At 49.8% G+C, this 22,986-nt stretch overlaps 7 protein-coding genes across 7 annotated transcripts; 4 read left to right on the forward strand and 3 right to left on the reverse strand.

The window, feature by feature from the left end:
• The first annotated feature begins 5 nt into the window (after nucleotides 1–5).
• Nucleotides 6–2,472, forward strand: FOIG_12172 (uncharacterized protein). The gene has a single exon (XM_031212971.1). The coding sequence runs from the start codon at nucleotides 342–344 to the stop codon at nucleotides 2,160–2,162; it is 1,821 nt and encodes a 606-aa protein (XP_031057267.1). The 5' UTR covers nucleotides 6–341; the 3' UTR covers nucleotides 2,163–2,472.
• A 12-nt stretch (nucleotides 2,473–2,484) lies between these two features.
• Nucleotides 2,485–4,138, forward strand: FOIG_12173 (uncharacterized protein). The gene is made up of 2 exons (XM_031212972.1): nucleotides 2,485–2,715; nucleotides 2,822–4,138. The coding sequence occupies exons 1-2, from the start codon at nucleotides 2,581–2,583 to the stop codon at nucleotides 3,068–3,070; spliced, it is 384 nt and encodes a 127-aa protein (XP_031057268.1). The 5' UTR covers nucleotides 2,485–2,580; the 3' UTR covers nucleotides 3,071–4,138.
• FOIG_12174 (uncharacterized protein) lies at nucleotides 3,107–4,410 on the reverse strand. The gene is made up of 3 exons (XM_031212973.1): nucleotides 4,030–4,410; nucleotides 3,912–3,974; nucleotides 3,107–3,857 (listed from the first exon to the last, which is right to left on the reverse strand). Exons 1-3 carry the CDS (start codon nucleotides 4,244–4,246, stop codon nucleotides 3,244–3,246), a joined length of 894 nt encoding a protein of 297 aa, XP_031057269.1. The 5' UTR covers nucleotides 4,247–4,410; the 3' UTR covers nucleotides 3,107–3,243.
• A 35-nt stretch (nucleotides 4,411–4,445) lies between these two features.
• On the forward strand, nucleotides 4,446–11,066 carry FOIG_12175 (uncharacterized protein). Its single transcript, XM_031212974.1, has 2 exons — nucleotides 4,446–10,329; nucleotides 10,397–11,066. Exons 1-2 carry the CDS (start codon nucleotides 4,633–4,635, stop codon nucleotides 10,874–10,876), a joined length of 6,177 nt encoding a protein of 2,058 aa, XP_031057270.1. The 5' UTR covers nucleotides 4,446–4,632; the 3' UTR covers nucleotides 10,877–11,066.
• A 1,525-nt stretch (nucleotides 11,067–12,591) lies between these two features.
• Nucleotides 12,592–14,131, reverse strand: FOIG_12176 (uncharacterized protein; the record flags this gene model as incomplete). The annotated part of the gene is made up of 4 exons (XM_031212975.1): nucleotides 12,592–13,530; nucleotides 13,595–13,800; nucleotides 13,853–13,991; nucleotides 14,054–14,131. The coding sequence occupies 4 exons, from the start codon at nucleotides 14,129–14,131 to the stop codon at nucleotides 12,592–12,594; spliced, it is 1,362 nt and encodes a 453-aa protein (XP_031057271.1).
• A 1,427-nt stretch (nucleotides 14,132–15,558) lies between these two features.
• On the reverse strand, nucleotides 15,559–17,263 carry FOIG_12177 (uncharacterized protein; the record flags this gene model as incomplete). The annotated part of the gene is made up of 3 exons (XM_031212976.1): nucleotides 15,559–16,218; nucleotides 16,269–17,119; nucleotides 17,239–17,263. The coding sequence occupies 3 exons, from the start codon at nucleotides 17,261–17,263 to the stop codon at nucleotides 15,559–15,561; spliced, it is 1,536 nt and encodes a 511-aa protein (XP_031057272.1).
• A 1,176-nt stretch (nucleotides 17,264–18,439) lies between these two features.
• On the forward strand, nucleotides 18,440–21,783 carry FOIG_12178 (uncharacterized protein). The gene is made up of 2 exons (XM_031212977.1): nucleotides 18,440–20,053; nucleotides 20,281–21,783. Exons 1-2 carry the CDS (start codon nucleotides 18,721–18,723, stop codon nucleotides 20,910–20,912), a joined length of 1,965 nt encoding a protein of 654 aa, XP_031057273.1. The 5' UTR covers nucleotides 18,440–18,720; the 3' UTR covers nucleotides 20,913–21,783.
• Nucleotides 21,784–22,986: the final 1,203 nt, after the last annotated feature.

Consider the following 22,986-nt stretch of genomic DNA (forward strand, 5'->3'; position numbering starts at 1 on the left):
GAACCAGGGCCGCTGTTAGGCGTACCAATGTTCGCACTATCATCCCCCCAAACCTCGATTTGTGTTTGGTCTGCCCACGGCGTCGTCGCCGTCAAAATCAAAATCCCCATTCTAACGTTGATTTACCTATCTCCCGCCCTTACTACTCACAATCCTGCAAAATCCTTCACGTGCCGTCACTCATAAAAATCCCCTTCTCTGGCAAGGCAAACATCTTTCCCGAGCTTGTTGCGTCATGCGCATACCGAGACATCCCTCTTTGTCTAGTCTTAGCTCGCCTGGAGGAACCTGTTAAAACTCAAGGCATTACGAGTACAGTACTGTAGGTATACGAGTAGACTATGGATGAGGCAAGCCTTGTCAATAGCCTCTCTCAGAGGCTCTCAGAGCTCGAGCACAAGGTTCACACCTTTCGCCACGAGGTGGCAGCTGATTTCCTGCGCTACTACCACGATCTGCTCCGAGACACACAACCCGACATCGCTTCCAATGTTGCCCAGTCCATAGCCCAGTCATTACCCAAATACCCAGACCTCAGCTCAGTCCTCACAAGTCTGGATCTGGACCTTAATAAAGCTGCAGCTGACTCACAAACTGTACCACTTGAATCGACTCAACGCCACTTTTCCCCGCCGGCCACTGTCGCTACCTCCGGATCGGGAGCCGCAGAGCCTCCAGGCAGCCCCCGCGATCGACATCACGAATTGCTCTTTTACCTTCCCCTGCTAGAGGGCTCTCCTCCAAGACCGACTACCTCTCCTCACCTCACAAATAACCACACTCCTCCTCTCGACATGTTGTTGCCTGACCCGAGCATCCAGGCAGACGAGAAGCAACACTCAGCCATTGAGACAGGAAGGAAACCCAATAACGGCACTGACCAACTGCAGAATGCCTTGCCGGTAGTGCCTCATTCGCCTGGACGGCCAGGTCATATTCGCCGCTCAACCAATGATACAGTCTCGTCGTGCCATTCGGATCGAAGCGAGTCGAAAACACCACGGAGCGCCCTACGACGGTCTTCAAGTAGTTCCAAACCTCCACAGAGTCCTAGACGTGTGCGTTTTGATGTCATGGGAGCAGAGGTCTTGCCTACAGCATCACCACAACCTACCGATTCCATGATTCCCCCCGCAGCGTCTGCCGCATCCACCGACCAGCCTCGCGCGGAATCTATGCTCGACGATGACCTGGAGGACCTACCACCGCCCCGAAAGATTTCATCTTCAGAAGCACTGAGAGCACTATCTAGGGCGCCGTTGGAGGAAGGAGTGTGGACCGAGGTTAATTCAAACCCAGATCAAAGCTCCGGTGAAGAGGACAAGAAATATGCAAGCATTTCTGAATCTCCGTCAGAAGAACGGGCCAGTCCGATTATTATTGCACCGGAACCGCCATCGCCACGCCACGTTCCAGAATCTGTTCGGATCGAACGCACGTTGGGGAGCGTAAGTGAGGACCCAGACGAGGACCAGGATTCATCCGATGACGACTTTCTCTCAATGGCGAAACCTAGATCTTTTACCAATAAGAAAGCTCCTGCATCGCCATCTTTGAACAGAATCCCCGAGGAGAGCCAGGCCAGTGGCCATGATGCAAGCCCAGCTTCACCTACTAAAGCTCCAAGTTCTGGTACTCACAACGAACTGGGAGCCGTCGACGAAGACTTAGATGAGGAAGACGAGCTTTTTCACTTTGAGGAAGGCGGCGGCTTATCTGCGCCGCCAAAGCCCAAATCGAAACCAAACCCCCTTGCGGTCGAGGAGGATATCGAAGTTGACTTGCCGGATGTACCGGAGACTGAGCAGTCTCTATACGCAACTTCACCAGCAGTACACATAACCAAGAGGCCTGGCTCAGGGCCGACGACACCAATCGCGGCCCGATTTCAAGCTGGTTCTGTGGGATCATACAAAGGACGGCCAGTAGTCATGCCTGTCGTTCGTGATCCCGAAGTACATGCTCAGGCTGCCTCATTAGGGCACTTCAATACGTTTGTTGGGGGATTGGACGGACGCAGCGGCATGGATGAAGCAGATCTAAGCAGCTTCCGCGCCAGCGTCGCCAATACCGGCTTCTCTGGCACCCCGCGCAGTTTCACGGAACGCCTGATGATGGAAGAAGCTCAAAAGGCAAGGGCTGGTGGTCCGAGGCTAAGCTAAGAATACATTGTACCACAAGGAGTTTGGGGATCTTATGCATACGTCAAGGTCTTGGGCCTGGAATTCTGGATAGCTCGTTGTTGGCGTTGAACATATTGCGATAAGGAGTTTACATATTTATATATATATATATATACGCACAGGTGGTGGGCTGTGGATTAAGGATGATATACGATTAGAAAACGTTATATATACCTCTTCGTTGAGGGAATGGTTGGCCAAGACATTCGAGAAAGCAGCAAAATCTCATGGGAATATCCTAATATGAATCTTTGTTTTCTGTATAGGTAGGTCTTTGGGTAGTTTTGGTATCATGATGTCTCAAGAAATAGCTTGCATCAGCTCACATGAAAGCTACCAATCATCGTGATCTGATTTTCATAGCGGGGTACCTAGTTTCTAACGCTCTACCGGGGGTATGTGTCTAGAAAGCATCATCCCGTCATGCATGACAAACATTTTGCCTCCATTCTCAGCATCAACTCAATTGCCTAAGAAGGTGCCAAAGAAAACGACATTCAAAATGGGTGGTCTTAACCTCGAAGTGTTCAAGGTATGTTTATGTTATGTTCCCGCAGCATAGTTTTATGTGTTTCGAAGTGGCTCTGTTGAAGACGATGACGAGTTGCGAACAAGACACTGACATGGCATGTCCGCAGTTCGGCACGTATATCATGTTTCCTATCGGAATCATGTTCTACTTTGGCACCAACCTCGATAACCGCTTCGCCGTACCTGGCTTCTGGCCCAAGCCCGAAGAGTGCAACAAGATCCCCAAGGACCGAGACGAGATCAAAGCCGAGTATGACCGCATCGTGGCGCGACAAAAGCTCCGACAGGCCAAAAAGCTTGAAGAGGAACGCAAAAGAGCAGCACAGCAGCCCGAGAATGACCAGCCCGATTCCTGAAGCCCAGCGAATCGGATTCAAGCATGTACATTATTAGCCAGAGGGTTCGGCAACGGCAGCATTAACGATGTATTCATGGCGTTTGGAAGGCATTGGAAATATTCCCCCTCTGTTGGTATGGGCAAAATACAGCATCGTACAAAATTGTTACAAACTCATCGCTGTTCTATGTTTTATACATCCAGGTTTCTTTCAACCTTGTCCCACTCTTCGTCCCCTACAGCTCCCTGACGTACATTGGCATAAATGGCTCTGACTTCGGGATATTCCTTGAGTCCGTTGAAGAGCATGTCGAGAGCATTAGCTTGCTCTGTGGTGTCAATGCTGACTTTTGTGTCCTCGTTCGGTGCCCAGACAATGTCTGAGTCGAGAATCTCAAGCTCAAATTTCTTAGACAGGGCCTCAGTGATGGCTGTCAACGTGTTTGGCTGGGTCCAAGCCAAGAAGTCACCCTCTGGCAGTTCCTCGACATCTTCCAATCCCTCGTGCTCAATCGCCTCGTCCAGAACATCTGAGAGTGACGGCCCGCACTCCTCGGCTTTGAAAACAGCTCTACCACGTCTTGTAAAGTAGAAGGTTGTTGACCCAACCACTCCACCGGCCTTCTTCACCACGAGGCGCAGGTCATGAAGAGTCCGAGTCTTATTGTCTGTCTCAGCATCGATGACCATCGCAATGTCAGGGGGCATGAGGACCTCCAGAGACATAGACTCGAGCTGTGCGCCTGTGGCTGAACGACCTTGACCTCGTGCAATTGCGCCCTCGATTAAGTTCTTTGGTATACTCGCTAACACCAAGAGTCAGACACAAATCCGGACTAAAGACTACTGTGCATATATACCTTTTGTTGCAGCGTTTATTGCAGTGGCCAGTTGAGGGTTGAATTTGACATCATCTCCATACACTATCGAATATTAGAAAAACCCTCAGGCCGTAAACACGCACACAGTGATGCCTACTTCTTGAATACATAGCAATTGTCTTGGTGAAATTAGATCTCTCAGTCATCTTCTTCTTATCAGTTACAGCTTTGATGTGTTTTGTCTTGGACCACTTGTTGTGACCAGCCAATTGAGCTGGTGTTGTCACGAAAGATCGTTGACATTGGTGACAGATTGAGTTGGCAATTGACTTTGGTGCCTTTATCAGCGGGTTCAGACACTTTCGTGTCGCCATAGTGAGCGAGGGGGTCACACCGAGATGCTACCCTTGAGTCTCAGAATCTGTCAATAGAGAAATATTCGGGTTTCGTGACTTCTGGTCCGAGTCTTCATCATGCCCGGCTCAGGGTGAATCGGCCAAACTCCGGACGCTGAGGATGCCCCACAATGACTTACAGTGGTTCTTAGAAGCAATGAAACCTAAGTGGCATGTGGCATAAGGTACTAAGGTAAGTAGTCTAGGGGATCTCGAAGTCAGTACTTTACCTACTTTAGGTATCCATTACCAGTCTTACCTCTTGAAACATTCATAGCAAGAGACCACAAATTCAATTACTCCTGCGACTTCACTACGTATTCATCGAACTCTCATATAGTTGACGTCGTCGATTTTCGTGCGCAATGTCGTCAACACAGGAGTCTGAAGCTCCAGCTCCAGCACGGAATCCCGAAGCGCAAGCTCCGTCCGACACCGCGACTACGAATCCAGAGCTCGATCTCCCCAAGCTTCAGTCCCTCCCCGCCGAACAGCAAGATCTTTTCCTGCTCACATATGTCTCGAGCTTGACGAAGCACGTCCTTGACTTAGCAGCGGATGATTGCACAGCACAGCAATTCTATCTCAAGAAGGAAATATTCCAGATAATTAACCTCTCTTCACCACAGCCTTCTCGAGTCATCCGGAATAATTTGGGGAAATGCTTAGCACACATCTTCGGAATTGGAGACAGGAAACTTCTCTTCGAAACGATCAACGACTTGATCGCAATTATATCGAGTGGAAAGTCAAAATCCGATGCTGAGATACGGACCAAGCATGCGGCTATTGTCTGCCTAGGCGATGTGTTCGCTTCTGCTGGCGACAGCGCCATTGGACTACACCCCCTTGCTTGCTCAACCCTACTCAAGCTTCTCAAGTCCTCCTCGAACAATGCTGGAATCCGTGCAGCTTGCCTTGCCGCGCTTGGGAAGATCGTTGGTATGGTTGAAGGTAGCATGGATGAAGTGATTGCGCGTGACATCTGGAAGCAAGGACGAAATCATGCTTCATCCGACAAAGGCCATCTTGTTGTTGCTTCCGCCTGCCGGACTCTCAAAGCATTGTTCAGGCACACACCTTATTTCTTGTACTCGAGTGACTTGGACAAACTCGAGACTGCAATATCCAAAGCATTTGACTCTCCTTCAGTCCAGGTCCGACAGGCTGCAGCAGAGTGCTTTGCCGAAGCCTTGTTCCAGGGTCATTCAGAGGGCGGTCCACCAGAGGTTGCGTCACCAAAGGGCAAAAAGACCAAAAAAGCACTGAAACGCCAGTCCACGATACCTAACATTGCCGACGATGAGCTGGACATTCCCTCTAGATCAGCGAGCCCAGCTCCTTCAGGCAAGCGCAGTCAAGTGCTAGCTCTGTCTCTGACGGATATCCTCAAGAACCTGGCATCCCAATATGTAAAATCGACAGCCTCAAACAGAATTCGAGCAGCCATTGGTGTGTGCTATGGTAAGCTTTTCAGGCGACTGGGAGAAAAGCTTGTTGAGACAAACTATCTCAAAATAGTCGAGAGTCTCGCGATAGATGTGCTGGGTCACTCTACAATCGCCAACAATCGATATCGACTTCTGATTTCCAGAAATATAGTCGACGTCGTTATACAAGATGTCATTGGGCGCAAGATTTTGGGAGAGTCTGGCCAAATATCCGCTGCAAAATCCCTCATCAACAATGTCTTCAAGAACTACCCTCAAGCTCTAGCAGAAAGGCCAGAGCCTTCTAAGCATACTCTGATCGCGACGCTGAGCGCTGTGTCTTCGCTTATCCAATCACTAGGATCTGCGGCAAATACCTTCGCAGAATCATGTCGAGACGGTCTCTTGCAAGTCTTGCAACATTCCAGTTATACTGTTCAGGTATTTGCATCTCACTGCATGAAGACGCTTGTCCTTGCCTGCCCCCAACAGCTTCTTCCTTGCCTTTCTGTTTGTATGAACAGCCTGAACCGAGAACTATCCCTTCTCGGATCGGGACGTAATTCGCCCAGAAGATGCATTGGATTTGCTCATGGACTCGCCGCAACTCTGAGTGCAAGCCCTGCTCGTCCACTCTATGGGTCAGTTGAGATCAACAGTCGCGTGTTGACTATTGCGACAAATATGTTGAAATCGAGCAGTCAAGCGCAGCTCAGGGTTGCAAGCACACAGATTCAAGTCGCTTGGGTTCTTATTGGAGGCTTGATGTCCTTGGGGCCAAACTTTGTCAAGATACATCTATCACAGCTCCTTTTACTTTGGAAGAATGCGCTTCCAAAACCCCTCGCCAAAGATAATACATCAGCCCGAAGTTTCCTAGAGGTGTCGTTCTTGACACATGTTAGAGAATGCGCGATGGGCTCGATTTTGGCCTTCCTCGAATTCAACAGTCGTCTCTTGACCGTGGATGTGTCAAAGAGAATAGCCGCCATGCTCCAGAACACGACGGCTTTCTTGAGAACTCTGCCGTCTAAGAAGACCTCTGACGACGTCAGCCAGAGACTAGCCCCTGCCCTACAGCTCCAAGATCTTGAGATGATGGTTCAGCGCAGAGTCTTGCAATGTTACGTCAAGCTCGTCAACCTCAGTCCTGCTGGTGGAAGCGAGGCACTCCTGCAGTCTAATTTGCTGACACTCGCGATTTCACTCTTCGCCGACCCGGAGAACTATGCACCAAACTCTTTGAGTGCCTCGATTGCGAATGCAGCCGCTACATTCGAGTCTGTCTGGGATGTGAGCGACAATTCAGGTTTCGGCATTACTGGCCTTGTTGCTGGCCCACGTGTCAGAAAGCTCCCTGGGCAGCAGGAAAATTCCGATGATGGAAACACAGATGAACTCGATAGTCCAGAAGACATGATAAATAATCTCCTGCGCTCGCCAATCTGTGGCAGTTTAGAGCATGATGCCTCTGTCTTGTATATTGGCAGTACAGACTCAGCTTCAAGTCCTGATCCTCCTGCCACGGAGGTCATCAATGCGGCTATTCAGCTGTTTGCATTCGCCTTCCCACTCACTCCTGGCAAGGTTCAGGAGAGTATACTCGAACAGATTCGAACATTTGCATCTGCTGGCACTCTGATCAGAGATCCTGGGCGCAAGGCTGCCATCAACGTCAACCTTGCTGTAGCCATTCTCACAACCATGAGGGTAGCTGTGAAAGAGACGAAATCGCCTCCAGGTGACATTTCGAACCAGGCAGTGGAAGCATTGCTACAAGATATCGTTCGCGACTTTGTCCTTGACCCAGACGAACATGTCAGAAGCTTGGGGTACGCTGCTACTGCTCGCTTATGCAATGTGTACGGAAATGGCTTTACGAATAATGAGATCAAGTACCTAGTCGATACCATTGTGGGCAACCGTGAACCTAGTGCGAGAGCGGGCTGTGCCATGGCACTTGGGTCCATCCAAACTCAGGTGGGTGGCATGGCGGCCGGTTACCACCTGAAGACAATCCTCGGCATCTTAATGTCTCTTTGCAATGACCCTCACCCGGTGGTCCATTTCTGGGCACTCGAAGCACTGTCACTCGCATCCGATGCCTCGGGGCTAAGTTTTGCTGGCTACGTCCCCAGCACTTTAGGCATGCTTGTTCAGCTTTATGTTTCAGAAACCCATCATGCCGAGATTTCCTCTGCAATTACAATGAATCTGGAGCTCGAACTTTCCACGACATCCGCTATCGCTCGTTGCGTTGATTCTCTCATTAACGTCCTGGGTCCTGACCTGCAGGATGCCACGAAGTCAAGAGAGCTGATATTCACTCTTGTTAACCGTTTCCGTGAGGAAGATGATTTGTTGGTACAGCGGGCTGCGCTGGGCTGCCTTGAGCATTTGTCGCTTTACGCCCCTGGACATATGCAGTTCGCTGACTACGTCAAGTTGCTTCAAAAGTACCTGATGTCTGAATCCACAACTTTACGAGATGTAGCAGTGGATGGGATACACAATATGATGAAACGGAATCCACAGGACGTCCTCAGAGAAGCTGAGACTGGGTTTGAGGAACAGCTTTGGCTAGTCCTTGACACCGTTCCGTCTCATGACGGAATTCGCAACATCATCCGCAACTGGATGCATCATACATGTCTTACGGAGACCAATGCTTGGCTTCAGAGATTCCAGGCTGTACTCAAGATGACAAGAGCACGGCCCAAGACAGAAGATACTCAATCTGGATCTAAAGGCAGTGGCCTACCCGACTTGCAAGACGAGGAGGTTGCTGGATTCGCTGCTGCAGCTGGTGCTGCTAAAGATGAGAAGGAAACCAAGGCTACTTCTGAAGTTGAGCCTTTAAGATGGCAAGTAACGACCTTTGCACTGAGCTGCATCGATGAGATGTTCTTGATAATTGCAAAGGACGTGACTGCCAATGGAGAGTCCAAAGCCCAGAGCGATCTTCAGGGCAAGGTTGCAGATGTTGTTCGCATGGCGTTCTCGGCGTCAACCTCTAGTGTCTCGGAGCTCCGTATCTGGGGCCTGAAGATCATAGGAGACATACTCAAGATGTTTGGCAAAACACCCGATCCAGACTTTGAAGAGGCGATGTTGCTGGAGCAGTATCAGGCTCAAATCAGCTCCGCTCTTACCCCAGCATTTGCAGCCGACTCATCACCTGAACTTGCTTCAGAAGCAGTCAATGTCTGTGCTAGCTTCATCTCAATCGGTATTGTCACCGACGTGGATCGCATGGGTAGGATTCTCAAGACTCTTGTCAGCGCTCTAGAGAATTTCTCCAAAGATAGTGAGAATGCCGCGATTGGTGACCTGAAAAGCCTGAGTTCCAATGCGCAGGTCATGGTAAAGATATCGGTGTTCTCTGCTTGGGCGGAGCTCCAGGTTGCAAGCTCAGAGCAGAAATATCTCCTGGATGTGCTCAGGCCTCACATCGGCACATTGACGCCCCTTTGGTTGGAGTCACTTCGTGAGTTCGCACGACTTCGATTCGAGCCTGACATTTCGATGACCTTGGGACCCCCTTCACTCTCTGGGAGTCTCGACACCATCTATGCAGCCCTGAACCGCGAGACATTGCTGCGGTTCTACCAGGATGCCTGGCTGAAGTTGGTAGATGCGATTGCCAGCTTAATCGAACAGGATAGTGAATTTGTGTTTGATGCCCTCGATGGAAAGGAATCAGATGGTCCCTCAGCGAGCGGCAAGAGCAAGAATTCCGATATCAATTACAGAGACGAGCCTGTGGCATTCTTCTTTGTTCTGTTCGGTCTGGCCTTTGAGGCGCTTGCCACGCGTTCTGGGCAAAGCGATTCTTTGGCTACGCACGAACAGACGCTAGCCATCCTTCAAGCCCTCAAGAAGATCCTCCACCCAAGTGTGTCTGGCCATGCTATCTACAGGCCGGATGTGTTTTCCGAGACCATGGACTTATTGGATCGCCTAGTGCTCACCGAGAGCCTCGACGTTCAAGGTGTGATCGTGGAGATCGCAAGCGTTCTGTGCATTGCGCACCCTTCTGCAAGGAGGCACGCCACTGAAGAGGGCGACCTGTCTGATGATATTGACCAGCTCTTTGAGCTGACGCGAATCATCGTTCTTGTTCTTACGGGGCTTCTTCCAAATCTTTCCGAAGGGAACCAACCAGCCAGGCACCAGATGAATGAAGAAGCCATCCTTCTCGTACGGTCATCTCTCAACGCGCTCGTGGATGCTGCAGAGGTCTTTCCAGCTATCATCAAGACCGATCTGCATGCTTGCATCATACACATCTTTGCCACAATTTTATCAACGCCTGGTTGCCAGGAGCTCATAGTCCCACAGTCCCTGTCCACACTGAAGCGTTTCGTCGGTAGCATGTCCAAGTCAAGAAGGAACCACAGCAATGGCGAGCCATCTTCCACAGATATTCAATTGCAGGGATGCCTACGCCGATTCCTGTCGATATACCTCAACGCACAGAAGCGTGAGGCTCCTCAATCCCTTACTTGTGTCAAGAACTGTCTGCTGGCTACGACAATCCTCTTTACTGGAGGCCAGAATCACCTTCCAGCTTCTGAAGCTCTTGTGGCCCGTTATCTTGAGGAGTTGATGGACTGTCTCACTGATCGAATGGTATGTATTAGCCGGCTCACTTTCACCCCCCACTCTGGGGACATCAACTAACAATAGCCTATTTTAGACTGCCAAGATCGCGGCCAACTGCATTAAGTCGCTGCTGCTCCAGCCATCCCAGACCAGTGCTGATCTCAGCATTGCTCGTTATCTGTTTCCCCGACTTGTAGCCTTTGTGACTGATACAGACCCTGAGGATCCCGAGAATGCTAGGTCCTTGATTGCCCAGACTCTTTGCCAATACGTGGGCACGGGTGTTAGGGGTCGACATTTGGCCGCTATGGCAGTGGTGATCCCAACATTGATGGCCCGAGCAACAGCTGAAGGTGAGGAGGTATACCAAGAGACTAGCGCACGATTACTCGAGCTTGCCGCGATCGATCAGGAGACGTTCAGAGCAGTAGTAGGCGGCATGAGCGATGGTCAAAAGGGGTTCCTCGAAGAGATAATTCGCTTCGGCAGGCAAAACACAGGCCATGTGAGCAAGGCTGCAACAGGAGAGTCCGGGCAACCAAGTATTGCACTGAAGATGGACTTCGGAGGTTGATCTGACGTATATTTCACGAGGTGCCTATCCGTACAAGGGTAGGCGATGAGGTCGAGACATTATGAGCAAAGTTCAATTCCCAAAGCTAAGCTGCATTCCTTCTTGGCAAGCTTAAACTTATGTTCATTCTTCAGTCGGACATGCATACCTATTACCAAAAAAAAAAAAAAAAAAAAGACAAAGAACCGCACAAGACCACAAGCATCTATATTGAGACCGTCAGGGGCGTGTGGCAGGGAAGCAGAAGCACCACTTGTCGTGCTAGACAAGCTGACAGGGGGACGTACCAGACAGACAGCGACCTACAGCTAAAGCCTGAGGTAGAATGATTCGATACGGTACGATTCAGCTGGCCCAACGGCCGGCGTGTCCCCGATAGAAAGACTGTGGAGTCACTTGTCATGTTACACAAGGATCGCTGCAGTCTATTCGCACAATGTTCTGGGCCAAACATGCATTGCATTGCATTACATTACATTGCACGGGCGTAGCGCCAGTCACTGTACAGCATGCCCGGGGCTACCGGCAATATGCCGTGCTAACGATATCGACTGCATACGATAGCAACATGCAAGTCTGAAAGTCGCGGAACTACCAATCAACAAGGTTCACTCTGTGTGACATGGGGACGGGAAGGGAGAATGATAGAATGGGGTTATGACGGGGCTTTTTATACATGCAATGGAATAGATATGGTTAATGGTTACACATATAATTATGGCGTCATGACACACCGAGATACAAGCACGAAGCACCTGTGGCCTCCTCCATCATGCGGTGTGCAACAACAGCTCTGTTGTTTTACACAGCCCTCGTCTCCCTGCTAGTGGCAGCCCAAGACATAGGTAGTGCTACTGTGCTCTGTAGCAGGCCGATAGCCCTACGAATTTTCGGTTCGAGGTTCTAATTTTTAGCTTCCAAGCTAACATGGACTAGAGCTGGCCCACAGGGAAATAACACCGCGAATATTCGGGGGTTGTACGCACCAGCTTCTGGAACATCAGCTAACACGGTCAGGAATAGCATAGCCGTGACAGACTAGGCCCATACACTGGGCAATGCTAAGTTACTGAGTGAGAGCAACGAGATAGGAAACCCCATCGTGAGGTGAGAGAACTCCACTGAAGAGAAGCACAGGTAGCCATGCATCCATCCAACAGTTGAGGCGAGCGCCAACAAGGGCTGGTTTGTTTCACGTTTACGTTTCTCTTTTGATCCGTTTGGCCAGAAACCCCGAATCAAAAGAAACAAGAGGCCTCCGCAGAATCTTGTTGGTCTGTGTCACCATGGCATGGTGGGTATATTGTAGGGATGTCAGATATCAGAGATATTTTCCTTTCTTTTTCCGACTTCTCCACGCAATCTGGGCTAGACATTATCTGATCCTTGAGGATGCACGGCCTTTGCAAGGATTAATGATTTGGGCTGTGACGTTTCCTATAGTAGACCCAAGGGACAAAGATTTCACTGACATGCAGCTCTTTGACCTTGCGTCAGACTTTAGTGCTTGCTAGTCACGCAGTAGAACATGCCCATGTGGTCTTCAGTTAGGACAAACGTAACGGCAATGATAATTCAACTCTTTGTACTTTGTTGGAGTGGTCACAAATTCCAGCTCTGGCCTGTCCGTCACTTGTTGTTGAGCAGCCCCTGACATTTATTAATAGACATACGCTGAAAGGTTTGAATCGTTCGTTTTCGTTCTATCCAGGACATCAGTGCTTGTCATGATGATGGGAGGTTCCATCAACGATGACCGGCTTTTCATCCTTGACGCTGATCTCCTTTTCGGCGGATGCCTTTTTCGACGACAACTTCTTATCCACTTGCGACCCCGAAGATTTCCTGCTTGAAGACGACTTCTTTTCTGTTGCCTTCTTTTTATCGGATCCCGTTGGCTTATTCCCTTTGTTCTTTGACCTTTGGGACTTCTCGTTCCGTCTTCGGCCATCATCTCTCCTGCGGGATGGAGCAGTTGGTACATTTGCCTCGCTCCTCTCAGAGTCGGCCCAGTTTGACGATTCATGCGAAACGCTGGGCTCCCCAAGCCCTTCCACCTCTACATCCTCTCGAGTGGGTCGCGCTATCATTCTTCTGCCCTGGAAACGTGCTTTGTTGAACTGCTCCATCGCAATATTCGCTGCCGCGACGTTTTCAAAAACGACCAAGATGTAGCCCCTGAGGTAATTGCTGTCGCTGTTCTTGGGTATCTCGATGGATTCGATCTTGTCCTTGTCCACTTTGCGCCGAACCCAAGATTTGACTTCATCGGCTTCCGCTTGTTGCGGGAATGGCGACACACATAGCTTGCGTGTTTCCGGTACCGCGTATTCCGACCTATAGGATGGCTCGCCGCTGGAGAAGCTACAATTCGGGTAGTACCCTGGATGCTCACTAATACCTCGATAAGGAAGAGCAAGCTGGCTTCCTTCATGTTGGTATTGTGGAGTGTACGAGACTGCACCTGGTTTTGGGGGAAATAACCGAGTACCGGTATCATTGTATGTGTAGTAGCTCCCCGGGCTGGCAGCCGCATAAGTTGCTGGAGTGTTTGTGGTTACTGTAACTGGTAGCTGCTGGGAGTAGCTTGGGTTCGAGAAAGACTGAGTGGTGAATCGGGGGCTGTTGCCCGGAGGGTAACTAGCTATGTAGTACTAGAGTCAAAGAGTCATTACCAGGTTCTCTTCAAAGCTTGTGTCTTCAGATAGGCTAGCTTACCTGCCCAGGTGCAGCAGAATACTGCGGAGACATAGCCATCGAAGTTGGCAGGAAATAGGGGCTGGGAGGTGTGGCTTGATACTGCAGTGTCTGTGAAATGACAGCTTGCGGTGGTGTAGCAAGCTCCTTGATTTTGATAGAATGCTCACGGTTTCTGTCGGACGCAATGATCGAGCGACCTTTGAAAACACCACCGTTGAGAAGGGCTGCTACCACATTAGCTCGGCCAGATATTCGTCTTGCGAGATGTATGCTTACCCCATGCCCTTTCAAAGTTCTCTCTTCCCCGGACTCGGACCCATCCTGAGGTACTGCTCTGGAAGACCTCGATATGGTCCACTACGCATGCTGTACGTGTCCAATCTTTCAACTCCTGCCACGAGGTTGCGAATGGTAACTGAAAGAATAGTTAGCTTTGTTACCGTAGCACAGGTCATGATGGATAGGGAAAGACCGCACGTTGCAAATGGTAATGTAGTAGATGCCAGTCTCATCGCCGGGACCAACGTCCGCTTGGACTGTAGCTTCGGCAGGCATAGGATGAAGGAATCTGCACGAAGCCGACAAGTTTCCAGTTCCGAGCAGGTTCTTGCGCGATGCTACAAGAGTTTGGAAAGAAAGTCAAAAGTTGTGTGACGATGACATGAGAAGCAACTGGGAGTGCGCACTAGAAAAGTGGCAACTATGAGTTTGGTCAACTGTACTATCTTGTCACTGAGTCGCGCTGCTCTCCAGGGCTCTGAATGAAGGCTCTTGGAAGCTTCGAATTAGGCTCGATCATATTGTGAATCAATGGCAAGCAAAGGCCGTGTGTATGCTTTATATCTAGCTTCTCGCAACAGCTGGCATGAGAGCGGCAAGATAGAAGCAGAAGAGACAACAACCCGTCTAGCATCTTCCAAACGTTGCTTTTGAATCGTTCTTTACCAGCTCTGGATTCGCTTGCATTCGATCCCAGCACGCGGGCCATAATTTGGGCGCCCCGGGGTCCGGAAAGGACACCGAAATATGGGCGATTTGCAGAGGCACATATCGTCTCAGTATTGAGAGAACGCCGAGAAACGTTGAGACTAACAAGTCTGGATCTGGCAAGCTCGCCTCCTCCTGGATGATTAACGGTGCAGTGTAACCCGAGATCCCTGTCGGCGTTTCGACATGCATCCTGACTCTCAGCCTCGAGATGTGGGGTTCCAGCTAGAGGCAGATCGTCCGAAACCGTAGGGTTCAATGTCGTTGCGGAAGTAAGGGTGTTCATTTCGCGCTTCGACGCTAGATAGAAATCTTCAAAAGGTGCAGGTTCTCGTAGACGTTGTTCCTCGACTCAGCTTTATGCCCAGGTGCTGTAGATCAATCCAAGCCACCAGCCGTAAATGTCTAGGCATGTCTCTCCCTGGTCGACATGCAGAGGACCGGGTTGAGTCCCGCATGAGATAATGACATATCATATTGCGATCACTGCTCCACCATTTGACGAAATATTAGTTAGCTCGGTGGTAGGTAGTGACAGATCCATCGACAATCAAGGCGATGATCGAATGCCCGGCGCAAGGTACCAAAGTTCTCTCTTGATCTCACGGTGAGAAGAGCAGTGGCAGCCTGTAACTTGAGGTCTCTTTTCGCAACCATACGTGCATGTCGCTTCCGTGGCGCCAACAAAACGTGGATTCGATTCGTTGCTTATTGGAGGTGCAATTTGCAAGCTGTCGCTACCACGAGAGAAGAGGAAACTACACGCCTTTTATGACAGCCTCGTTATGCAGTCATGCCCTTGACATCAAATGGAAGCGCCATTCGTGTAACATGACCCTAGCCACTGGAATGACTCAAATGCGGGATATCATCTCCGATAGAGTCCAGCCTTGTCCTTCCATCCTTTTTAACCTTACACGTGCCAAGCCGTAACCATTTCCTAAAGGTGGTGATTCAGTTTGTGCCGTACAGAGGTGGCCCTGGCGACGCTCCTTCTACACGTGCTTGAAAGAGAAGGTATCGTCCAAGGTGGATGTGTCGTCTGGCATCAGAGAAGATATGTCGACAGTATCTCCAAGATCCTGTACCGATCCCATGGTTCTATCACCAACCGCCCCCTCACGCCATGGAGTCGGGCACTGTGCCCCATCTGAGCACGATACTAAGACTCCGTTTTGCGCGTCTGAGATCACCACAACCGGGAATTCGGGGTCACTGTTGATCCATGTTGTTCTAGTCCTTCCAACAATCTTGCCGTTTGGTAGATGAGCGCCCAAAGAGACTGGCTTGGGACCTTCGGACAGCGGGTCCCAAACAAAGGACACACCGCGATACTTTTCATCTTGGCATGTCACCAGAAGAAGCTCACGGGCAGTGGGATGCCAATGAAAGTCCACGACTGAGTGAAACATCAGTACTGCCCGGAGCTCAGCTGCGGTGACATCCCAGATCCACAGCGTGGTAGGGGTATCATCAAGCTTGGTAACTAACAGAGTTGAAGATGCGTCAAAGGCCAATGAAGAGCATCCAGCTCTGACCTCGTTAGGGATCTTGCCGTCGATCAGTCGGTTCGGAGGTGCAACCATCTGGTTCGCACGAAGAAATGTATACGGGCTCCCTCCGTGGGACGAATCGTTCAGCTGCTCCTGCCAGACCTAGGATATTTTGTGAGAATCGAAGCAAGCCGTAGATGAAGTGAGCTCACCTGCAGGGTGTCCTTGGGGACAACCGTAGTGGGATGTACAAGTTTCAGGCCACCTCTCCATGTCTGCGTGCTGAGAGCGCCCACAGTTCTACTGCCATCGCCCATGGCACATAGCGACGCGTCAGGACTGAGACTGCAATTCTTAATCCCCGTCTCGAGGTCGGCATCCTCGCCTCCCGTGATGCTGGACGCCCCAATAGAACGGAAAGGCTGGCCGTCGGGTGTGTAGAGCAAGAGATTATGCCCATGTGCCGGGGCGTCCCACAGCAGAAGCCATTGGCCGTCAGGGGTCCATTTCAAGCCATGAGCGTCGACTGTTTCCGGGTACCAAGATCGCAGAACTTGCCTCGATTTGGGATGGTGAATACTGATAGCATCTCGACCATTTGTTCGGGTCAAGATGGCAAGATGTGACGTCTGAGGTCGTACAGAAAAGCCCCTGGGGGCGGATGAGGGGAGGTAAAACTTGGGGTTGCCTATCTCGATAGCTTTAGAAGTTGATAGATCGAAAATGGAAAACTTGAGGCCAAATGCAGCACAGGCAAAGACCTCGTCATCGTGGGCGCCAAACTGCACAAGTGTCTGCTTTCCACCTCCAACTGCAGGGTTCTTGATCGTGGCACGAAATGACGAGTCAACTATTGACGAGACATGAATCTGGTCGGCACTTGCAACAAGGATACGGGACGATGAAGGTGACCATGCGAGCGTGGTTACAGGGGTCGTGAGATCTGGGGGCAATTTGACCACATGCGCGATCGAAAGTGAGAGAGCCAAGCGCACTGTGATGCTCTGCGATGATAGTGTAGCAATAAATCTTCCGTCAGGGCTGGGCACGCAATGAGGTGATGCTGTGAATCCTGGTTAGTAGTGTTCAGTGTCTCAGGTGCTGTCTAAAAGGAGGAGAAGGGGGATCCGAGCCCAGGAAATCAATGTATTCTAGAATTGGTATAGTAAGGTAGATTTCTACCTTTGAAGACACGTGAGGGATGCATCACGACTGTCACCTGAAGAAGTGTTGTAGATGAGAGGTGAGAGAAGTGAAATCTGGTAATCGAATCGTGAGGGCGGGGTTATAAGTGGTTGACTACCAAAAGAAAAAGGGGAAGTCAGGCGACGGTCTCGCTAAAGTCTTTCTTCGATCTATCAAGTTCTCTTCGTGTTTTGATGGTCTTTAGCATCGATGCTCTTTGAGTGGTTCAGTTCTTCAATCTTCAATCTGATAGTGTAATGAGGAAGCAGTTAAAGGTGGGGGATGTTTTAATGTTTTGATATTTCCTCATCTGTGCTAGCGTCACCGGCTATCAAAGTGGAGGGTTCCTGATTTCAATGCGCTGAACAACCTAACCTTCCATTGTGTGGACAGGTACGTATATTGGTCAAGGAATCTTATTTGCATTTATCAGTATAGACAACAGTAACTCATCTATTATTAAAATCTTGCGCATGCCAGCCTATAATGCTGTGTTGGGTGCGTTTGAATCAGGCGGCTATATGCCTAGTACATCACAACCCGCCGTATAAATTGGCATCGGATCAGGTGTCTCTATCGATGTCCATACTCATCTTCAACATTCAGTTGCGTATAAAGTCTTTAAGAAACTTGAGCTAGACGGCAGTATATATTTATATCATGCTAATTTCGACCTAAGCGGTCTGATATTCTTATATCATTCGCAAGGTTCCCTTGCTTAACAAACTGTAGTTCTTGGATTAGTACCTATGCGGAAATACTAATTTACGTATGATAAGGTATGGCGCATCATGGGAATGAATATCCTTACCCATACATAGGTCAGCTAGTGTTTCCTAATTGGTCATCAATTTAGGGTCCAATACGCATGTTCCATGATGAATTTGTATCATGCACGCGAACAAGTCCCATGCATTCTGAAGTAGGCATTGAAAGAAGAGCCAATTCTATGTCGAACGAGTATTCCACCTGACTAGAATCCCCTGAAGCAACAACATCATGAGTTCAGGCCGAACTGTCACCGCTGACAAGTTACAGTATCTTTATCATTCCACTTTCGAACTAACGTTACTGTTGCAGTCTGTGCAACTCCGCGGCTTAAACTAATGTTAGACTGGAGGCTATTTCCATTACTCAGCGCGGGGATCGGATTGTGGCGAGCGGGCCCATGATAAGATTGGATAGCTCAAGAGGGACAGACACTTCATACTTGCGTATTTGACCTATTTAGGTCATGATAGGTAGGTACCTAGGGTTGGAACTATTGTTAAACGAAGCGCCGACGGCCGACAGAGACACCAAGTCAGCTTATTCTTTCATTTGCCAACCTCTTTGCTCTCTCTTCTCGTCATTGTCGCATCGTGATTGCGATAGCACGAAACGATGGAATCATAGCAAGCGAACCCCTCATATGTAACCATCTTTCTTCCCCCACTTGTCAAATACATAACTACTTAGATATCATAACGCCTCAGAATTATGTCGTTGCTTCGCCTTTTAGGCTCGAGAGCTTCGGTCTCAGCCAAAACTAAAACTACCCTACAACGAACGGCTCCTTCGCGAGTGCTGCTCGCTTGTCCCTCCTCTAGAACCATTGCGACAGCTTCTGCGAGACCCCAAGAGGCACCCCGCGAACCTCCCTCTACAACACCAGAGATCGACCTCCTACAGTCTCGCCGCCGGCGCATCCGAGATCCAAAACCCTTCTCCGACTTCCTCACAGATACTTTCCACCGACAGCATGATTACCTTCGCATATCTGTCTCGGAGCGCTGCAATCTGCGATGTGTCTACTGCATGCCTGAAGAAGGCGTGCCATTGTCGCCAAACCGAGAGCTCTTGACGACACCAGAGATTGTCCTCTTGTCGTCCGTATTTGTCTCGCAGGGTGTGACTAAGATCAGATTGACGGGAGGAGAGCCGACTGTGCGGCGAGATATCCTCCCTCTGATGCACCAGATTGGAGAGCTGCGACGGCATGGCCTAAAGGAAATATGTATCACAACCAACGGCATCTCTCTGCACCGGAAGCTCGACAGCATGATCGAGAGTGGACTGACGGGTGTCAACCTGAGCCTCGACACTCTGGATCCTTGGCAATTCCAGATCATGACAAGGAGGAAAGGCTTCGAGGCCGTGCAGAAGAGCATCGACAGGATTCTTGAGCTCAACAGACTTGGTGCTGGCATCAAGCTCAAGATCAACTGCGTGGTCATGAGGGGTGTCAACGACAGAGAGGTGCTCCCCTTCGTGGACCTGACGCAAGAAAAGGACATCGAAGTCCGCTTCATCGAGTACATGCCATTTGACGGCAACAAATGGAGCAAAAATAAGATGTTTAGCTACCAAGAGATGCTGGACCTCATCAGGACAAAGTACCCAACACTGCAAAAAGTGCAGGATCACAAGAACGATACAAGCAAGACATGGCACATTCCAGGCTTCACTGGAAGAATAGGCTTCATCACGAGCATGACGCACAACTTCTGCGGGACTTGCAACCGTCTTCGAATAACAGGTGACGGCAACCTCAAGGTGTGCTTGTTTGGCAATGCTGAGGTGTCTCTACGGGATATCCTCCGGAAGTCCAACAGTGGCGAGCCCATCGATGAGCAGGCTTTCGATGCCATGAAACAGATCGAGATGGACCGGCGGAGGGACTTATTGACGTCAGACCGGACTCCTCTCGGTCTGGCACCTAACGAGATGGAGCTGCTCGAAGTCATTGGTGCTGCTGTCAAGAGAAAGAAGGCAAAACATGCGGGCATCGGTGAGCTGGAGCATATGAAGAATAGGCCCATGATCTTGATAGGTGGGTGATTACACTCCTGTGTTCATCTTTTGCAAAATTTCCACGCATGGTTCGCAGTGTCAGACTCAAGTGTATGGTTCAAGAGACGTTATTCACAGATTGTTCGCGGGGCAACTATCATGCACTTATGGGGCGGCATTGAAGGGTTGTTTCGCTACTTAAACTTTGAGGCTTAGATACCCTCCTATATGAGTTGGAAGTAATACTGAATTGAGTTTTTGTTGTAGATACCATTAGTCCGTCTTCGTCATTGCGAACCATGCCTCCTCGAATACAATCCCTTCTGCGTAACGGTCCCTGCTTCGCGGCTGGCCGATCTGTTTTCACACAGCAGCGACTCTTCTCCAATACTCGCCATGTCCGAGGACAGGACAGCAGCGACAACGCAAAGCTGACACATGTCTCTGCCTCTGGAGAGGCACGGATGGTCTCCATATCAGACAAGACAGTGACATCACGCATCGCCAAAGCTGCATGCACCGTCCGATTCTCGAACACCACAGCGATTGGGCTCATCAGAGACAACCAGATGAAGAAGGGAGATGTCCTGGGTGTCGCGCGGATCGCTGGCATCATGGCATCAAAGCGAACTCCAGATCTGATCCCACTATGTCATCCGATCTCGCTCTCCAAGGCCACGGTTGATCTCGACGTCAGGGGTGACGACAGAGTAGAGATCGCTGCCACGGTCACGTGTGACGGAAAGACGGGGGTGGAGATGGAGGCGCTGACGGCGGCGTCTACGGCGGCATTGACAATTTACGATATGTGCAAGGCTGTGGATAAGGGCATGGTTATTGAGGGTTTGAGAGTTGTCCTCAAGGATGGGGGGAAGAGTGGGAGATGGGAAATGGAGTAAGCCTCAGCCCTAGCCAACCACATAATAGGAATAAGCAACTACCATTATACGGTGTGATAGAACCTCATATACATAGTAGGTCTCGTCTTTAACGAAACAGAAAGCGTGACTCATCTAATCCGCCTCATCTCACACCTCTAAGACCGACGAATTGTCATTTTGAGACATAGGGTCTTGGTAGAACTCAGCCCAAGACCACAATTATGCGCAGAAGTTAGGAAGCAACATACAATCATCAATGTACACTAAGAAGCTCCCTAACCTGTAGTCGTCTTCTCCACCCAGTGATGGGACGTTTGAGAATACCTGATCCTCTTGATTCAGCCACAATGCAGGAGTCGTTTAATCACCTCTCATCTGCGGGTGATATTGATCGCGAGATTGATTAAACAGGAGCCGCGGAAGCCACCATGACCACAAAGGCAAGGGGGAAAAAGCAATTCTTCGGAGACAATAGCTACAGTCGAGACATTTAACGGCAATCTAGGGTTGTGCTGCAGAAGCGCCAGGTTAAACTCGAGACCAACGGAGCCGCCCGGCACCTCCAAGATTAAAGCCCTGGCAGGGAATCCGATAGCTAAGCAGTAAACTTCCTATTCAAGACGAGCGAGAAACATAAGAATGTGACAGGCTGACAGGGCTCGGCATTGCATGCAGAGAGGGAATTGTCTGTTGCACATGACCCTTGTGAGGCGTTGACGATGTGCATCAAACAGGAGGGGAACAAAAGGCGGTGGAGGAGATGTACCTACCTACTGTAGGCACATACCGTCAATCGATGCCCTTGTTGGGTTGGGTTGGGTTGTGTTGTGTTGTGCATTTGTAGAAACCTCTTGGTTGATCAAGTAGCTCATACGGGTTGAAAGACCGGAACCAACTAACCATCATCTTTATGCCTCAGGCAAATCTTCAGCTTAGCTTTCTACCACTCTAGGACCGCATGTAGCCTTTACTAAGTCCATATGTCAAACCTAAGAGACGGTGCAAGATACAGCCAATCGAAGATAACTGATAAGAATGCCGAGGAGCCGCAACTGAACAGGGGATGTTGAAGGTCGACTTCCGATACAGGTAAAGCACATCATCCACTTAGAGTCTTGGCACTCCGGGCCCTAATAAAGTCAAATGGTGTTGGCCTACGGAGTAGACCAGGAACTCTTTGATGAGAAGGGAGTTTTTTTGAGGCAAGCCTTGGGCACTTACTACCATGTAACTCGCTGGAAACACCAGCATTTTCATACCACTGGAATGAAATTGATCAAGATTCCGGGCTTAGCGGTTGAAGCGAACTCGATACAAGCCGGTACCATGGGAGCCCTCTTCTGAGTGAGACCCAGTTGGTCATCGATTCTGGACCCTGATGACAGTCTGGTCTAGGCTACGGCCAGCCAGTCACAATGATCACGACAGTATTGAAAACCATGTAAGCTAACAGGTCAGACTTGAGCATTAAAATGGTCCTTATGATGGGGAACTATGTTGCACGCTCTGTGGCCCATGTCTGTGCTCTTGGGTCAAGTCTCGAATCGACTGGCTGGCTAACTATTATGGATAAGTTCGATACCCCAGCCTCAACCAGCCACCAAGAGAGCGTGTGAACTACTATCTTTGTGTCTATCCGAATAACAGGATGGTCCTGCTCTTACTACGCAGATCAGCGGTGAAAGCAGCAGATTACCTATCGGATTCCGAGGCCTCTTCGGACCCTGAATGTTGCTTAGACTTCTCAGTACCAATGAACGAAATGTCTTAAATGGACAGATCAGCAGGACAATTCACATGTCCTTTTTGTGTCTGATGCCAAACACTATTGACACTTCCCTGATTATTGCAGCATGGTATCCAGAGTTGTCATGTTCGACCACATGCAAACGCCTCCGCATTGTCGTTGTCTGAGATTAGATGCCTTGACCTTTGCTTCTCCGTCTCGAGGATTCCTCCACAGTCGTGTGTAGACTCATACTTTAGTGAGACCCTCCGTGGCTCCGGAAGCAGTACGTAAATGCTCCCTGATTTACTCCATAATGTAGGTATAATCTTATTAGTTACATCTTATAGCTCACAGCTTGGACCA

The sequence above is a fragment of the Fusarium odoratissimum genome (assembly GCF_000260195.1).
Source record: "Fusarium odoratissimum NRRL 54006 unplaced genomic scaffold supercont1.25, whole genome shotgun sequence".
Classification (NCBI taxonomy): domain Eukaryota; kingdom Fungi; phylum Ascomycota; class Sordariomycetes; order Hypocreales; family Nectriaceae; genus Fusarium; species Fusarium odoratissimum.

Excerpts from the sequence above, each read along its gene's own strand:
- FOIG_12174 (XM_031212973.1), bottom strand. The coding sequence starts at position 4,246 with ATGGCGACACGAAAGTGTCTGAACCCGCTGATAAAGGCACCAAAGTCA. Across the intron at positions 3,975-4,029 it reads AATTGCTATGTATTCAAGAA|TGTATGGAGATGATGTCAAA; the intron begins GTAGGCATCACT and ends AATATTCGATAG. Across the intron at positions 3,858-3,911 it reads AATAAACGCTGCAACAAAAG|CGAGTATACCAAAGAACTTA; the intron begins GTATATATGCAC and ends TCTTGGTGTTAG.
- FOIG_12173 (XM_031212972.1), top strand. The coding sequence starts at position 2,581 with ATGTGTCTAGAAAGCATCATCCCGTCATGCATGACAAACATTTTGCCT. Across the intron at positions 2,716-2,821 it reads TTAACCTCGAAGTGTTCAAG|TTCGGCACGTATATCATGTT; the intron begins GTATGTTTATGT and ends GCATGTCCGCAG.
- FOIG_12178 (XM_031212977.1), top strand. The coding sequence starts at position 18,721 with ATGTCGTTGCTTCGCCTTTTAGGCTCGAGAGCTTCGGTCTCAGCCAAA. Across the intron at positions 20,054-20,280 it reads TAGGCCCATGATCTTGATAG|ATACCATTAGTCCGTCTTCG; the intron begins GTGGGTGATTAC and ends TTTTTGTTGTAG.
- FOIG_12172 (XM_031212971.1), top strand. The coding sequence starts at position 342 with ATGGATGAGGCAAGCCTTGTCAATAGCCTCTCTCAGAGGCTCTCAGAG.
- FOIG_12175 (XM_031212974.1), top strand. The coding sequence starts at position 4,633 with ATGTCGTCAACACAGGAGTCTGAAGCTCCAGCTCCAGCACGGAATCCC. Across the intron at positions 10,330-10,396 it reads ACTGTCTCACTGATCGAATG|ACTGCCAAGATCGCGGCCAA; the intron begins GTATGTATTAGC and ends AGCCTATTTTAG.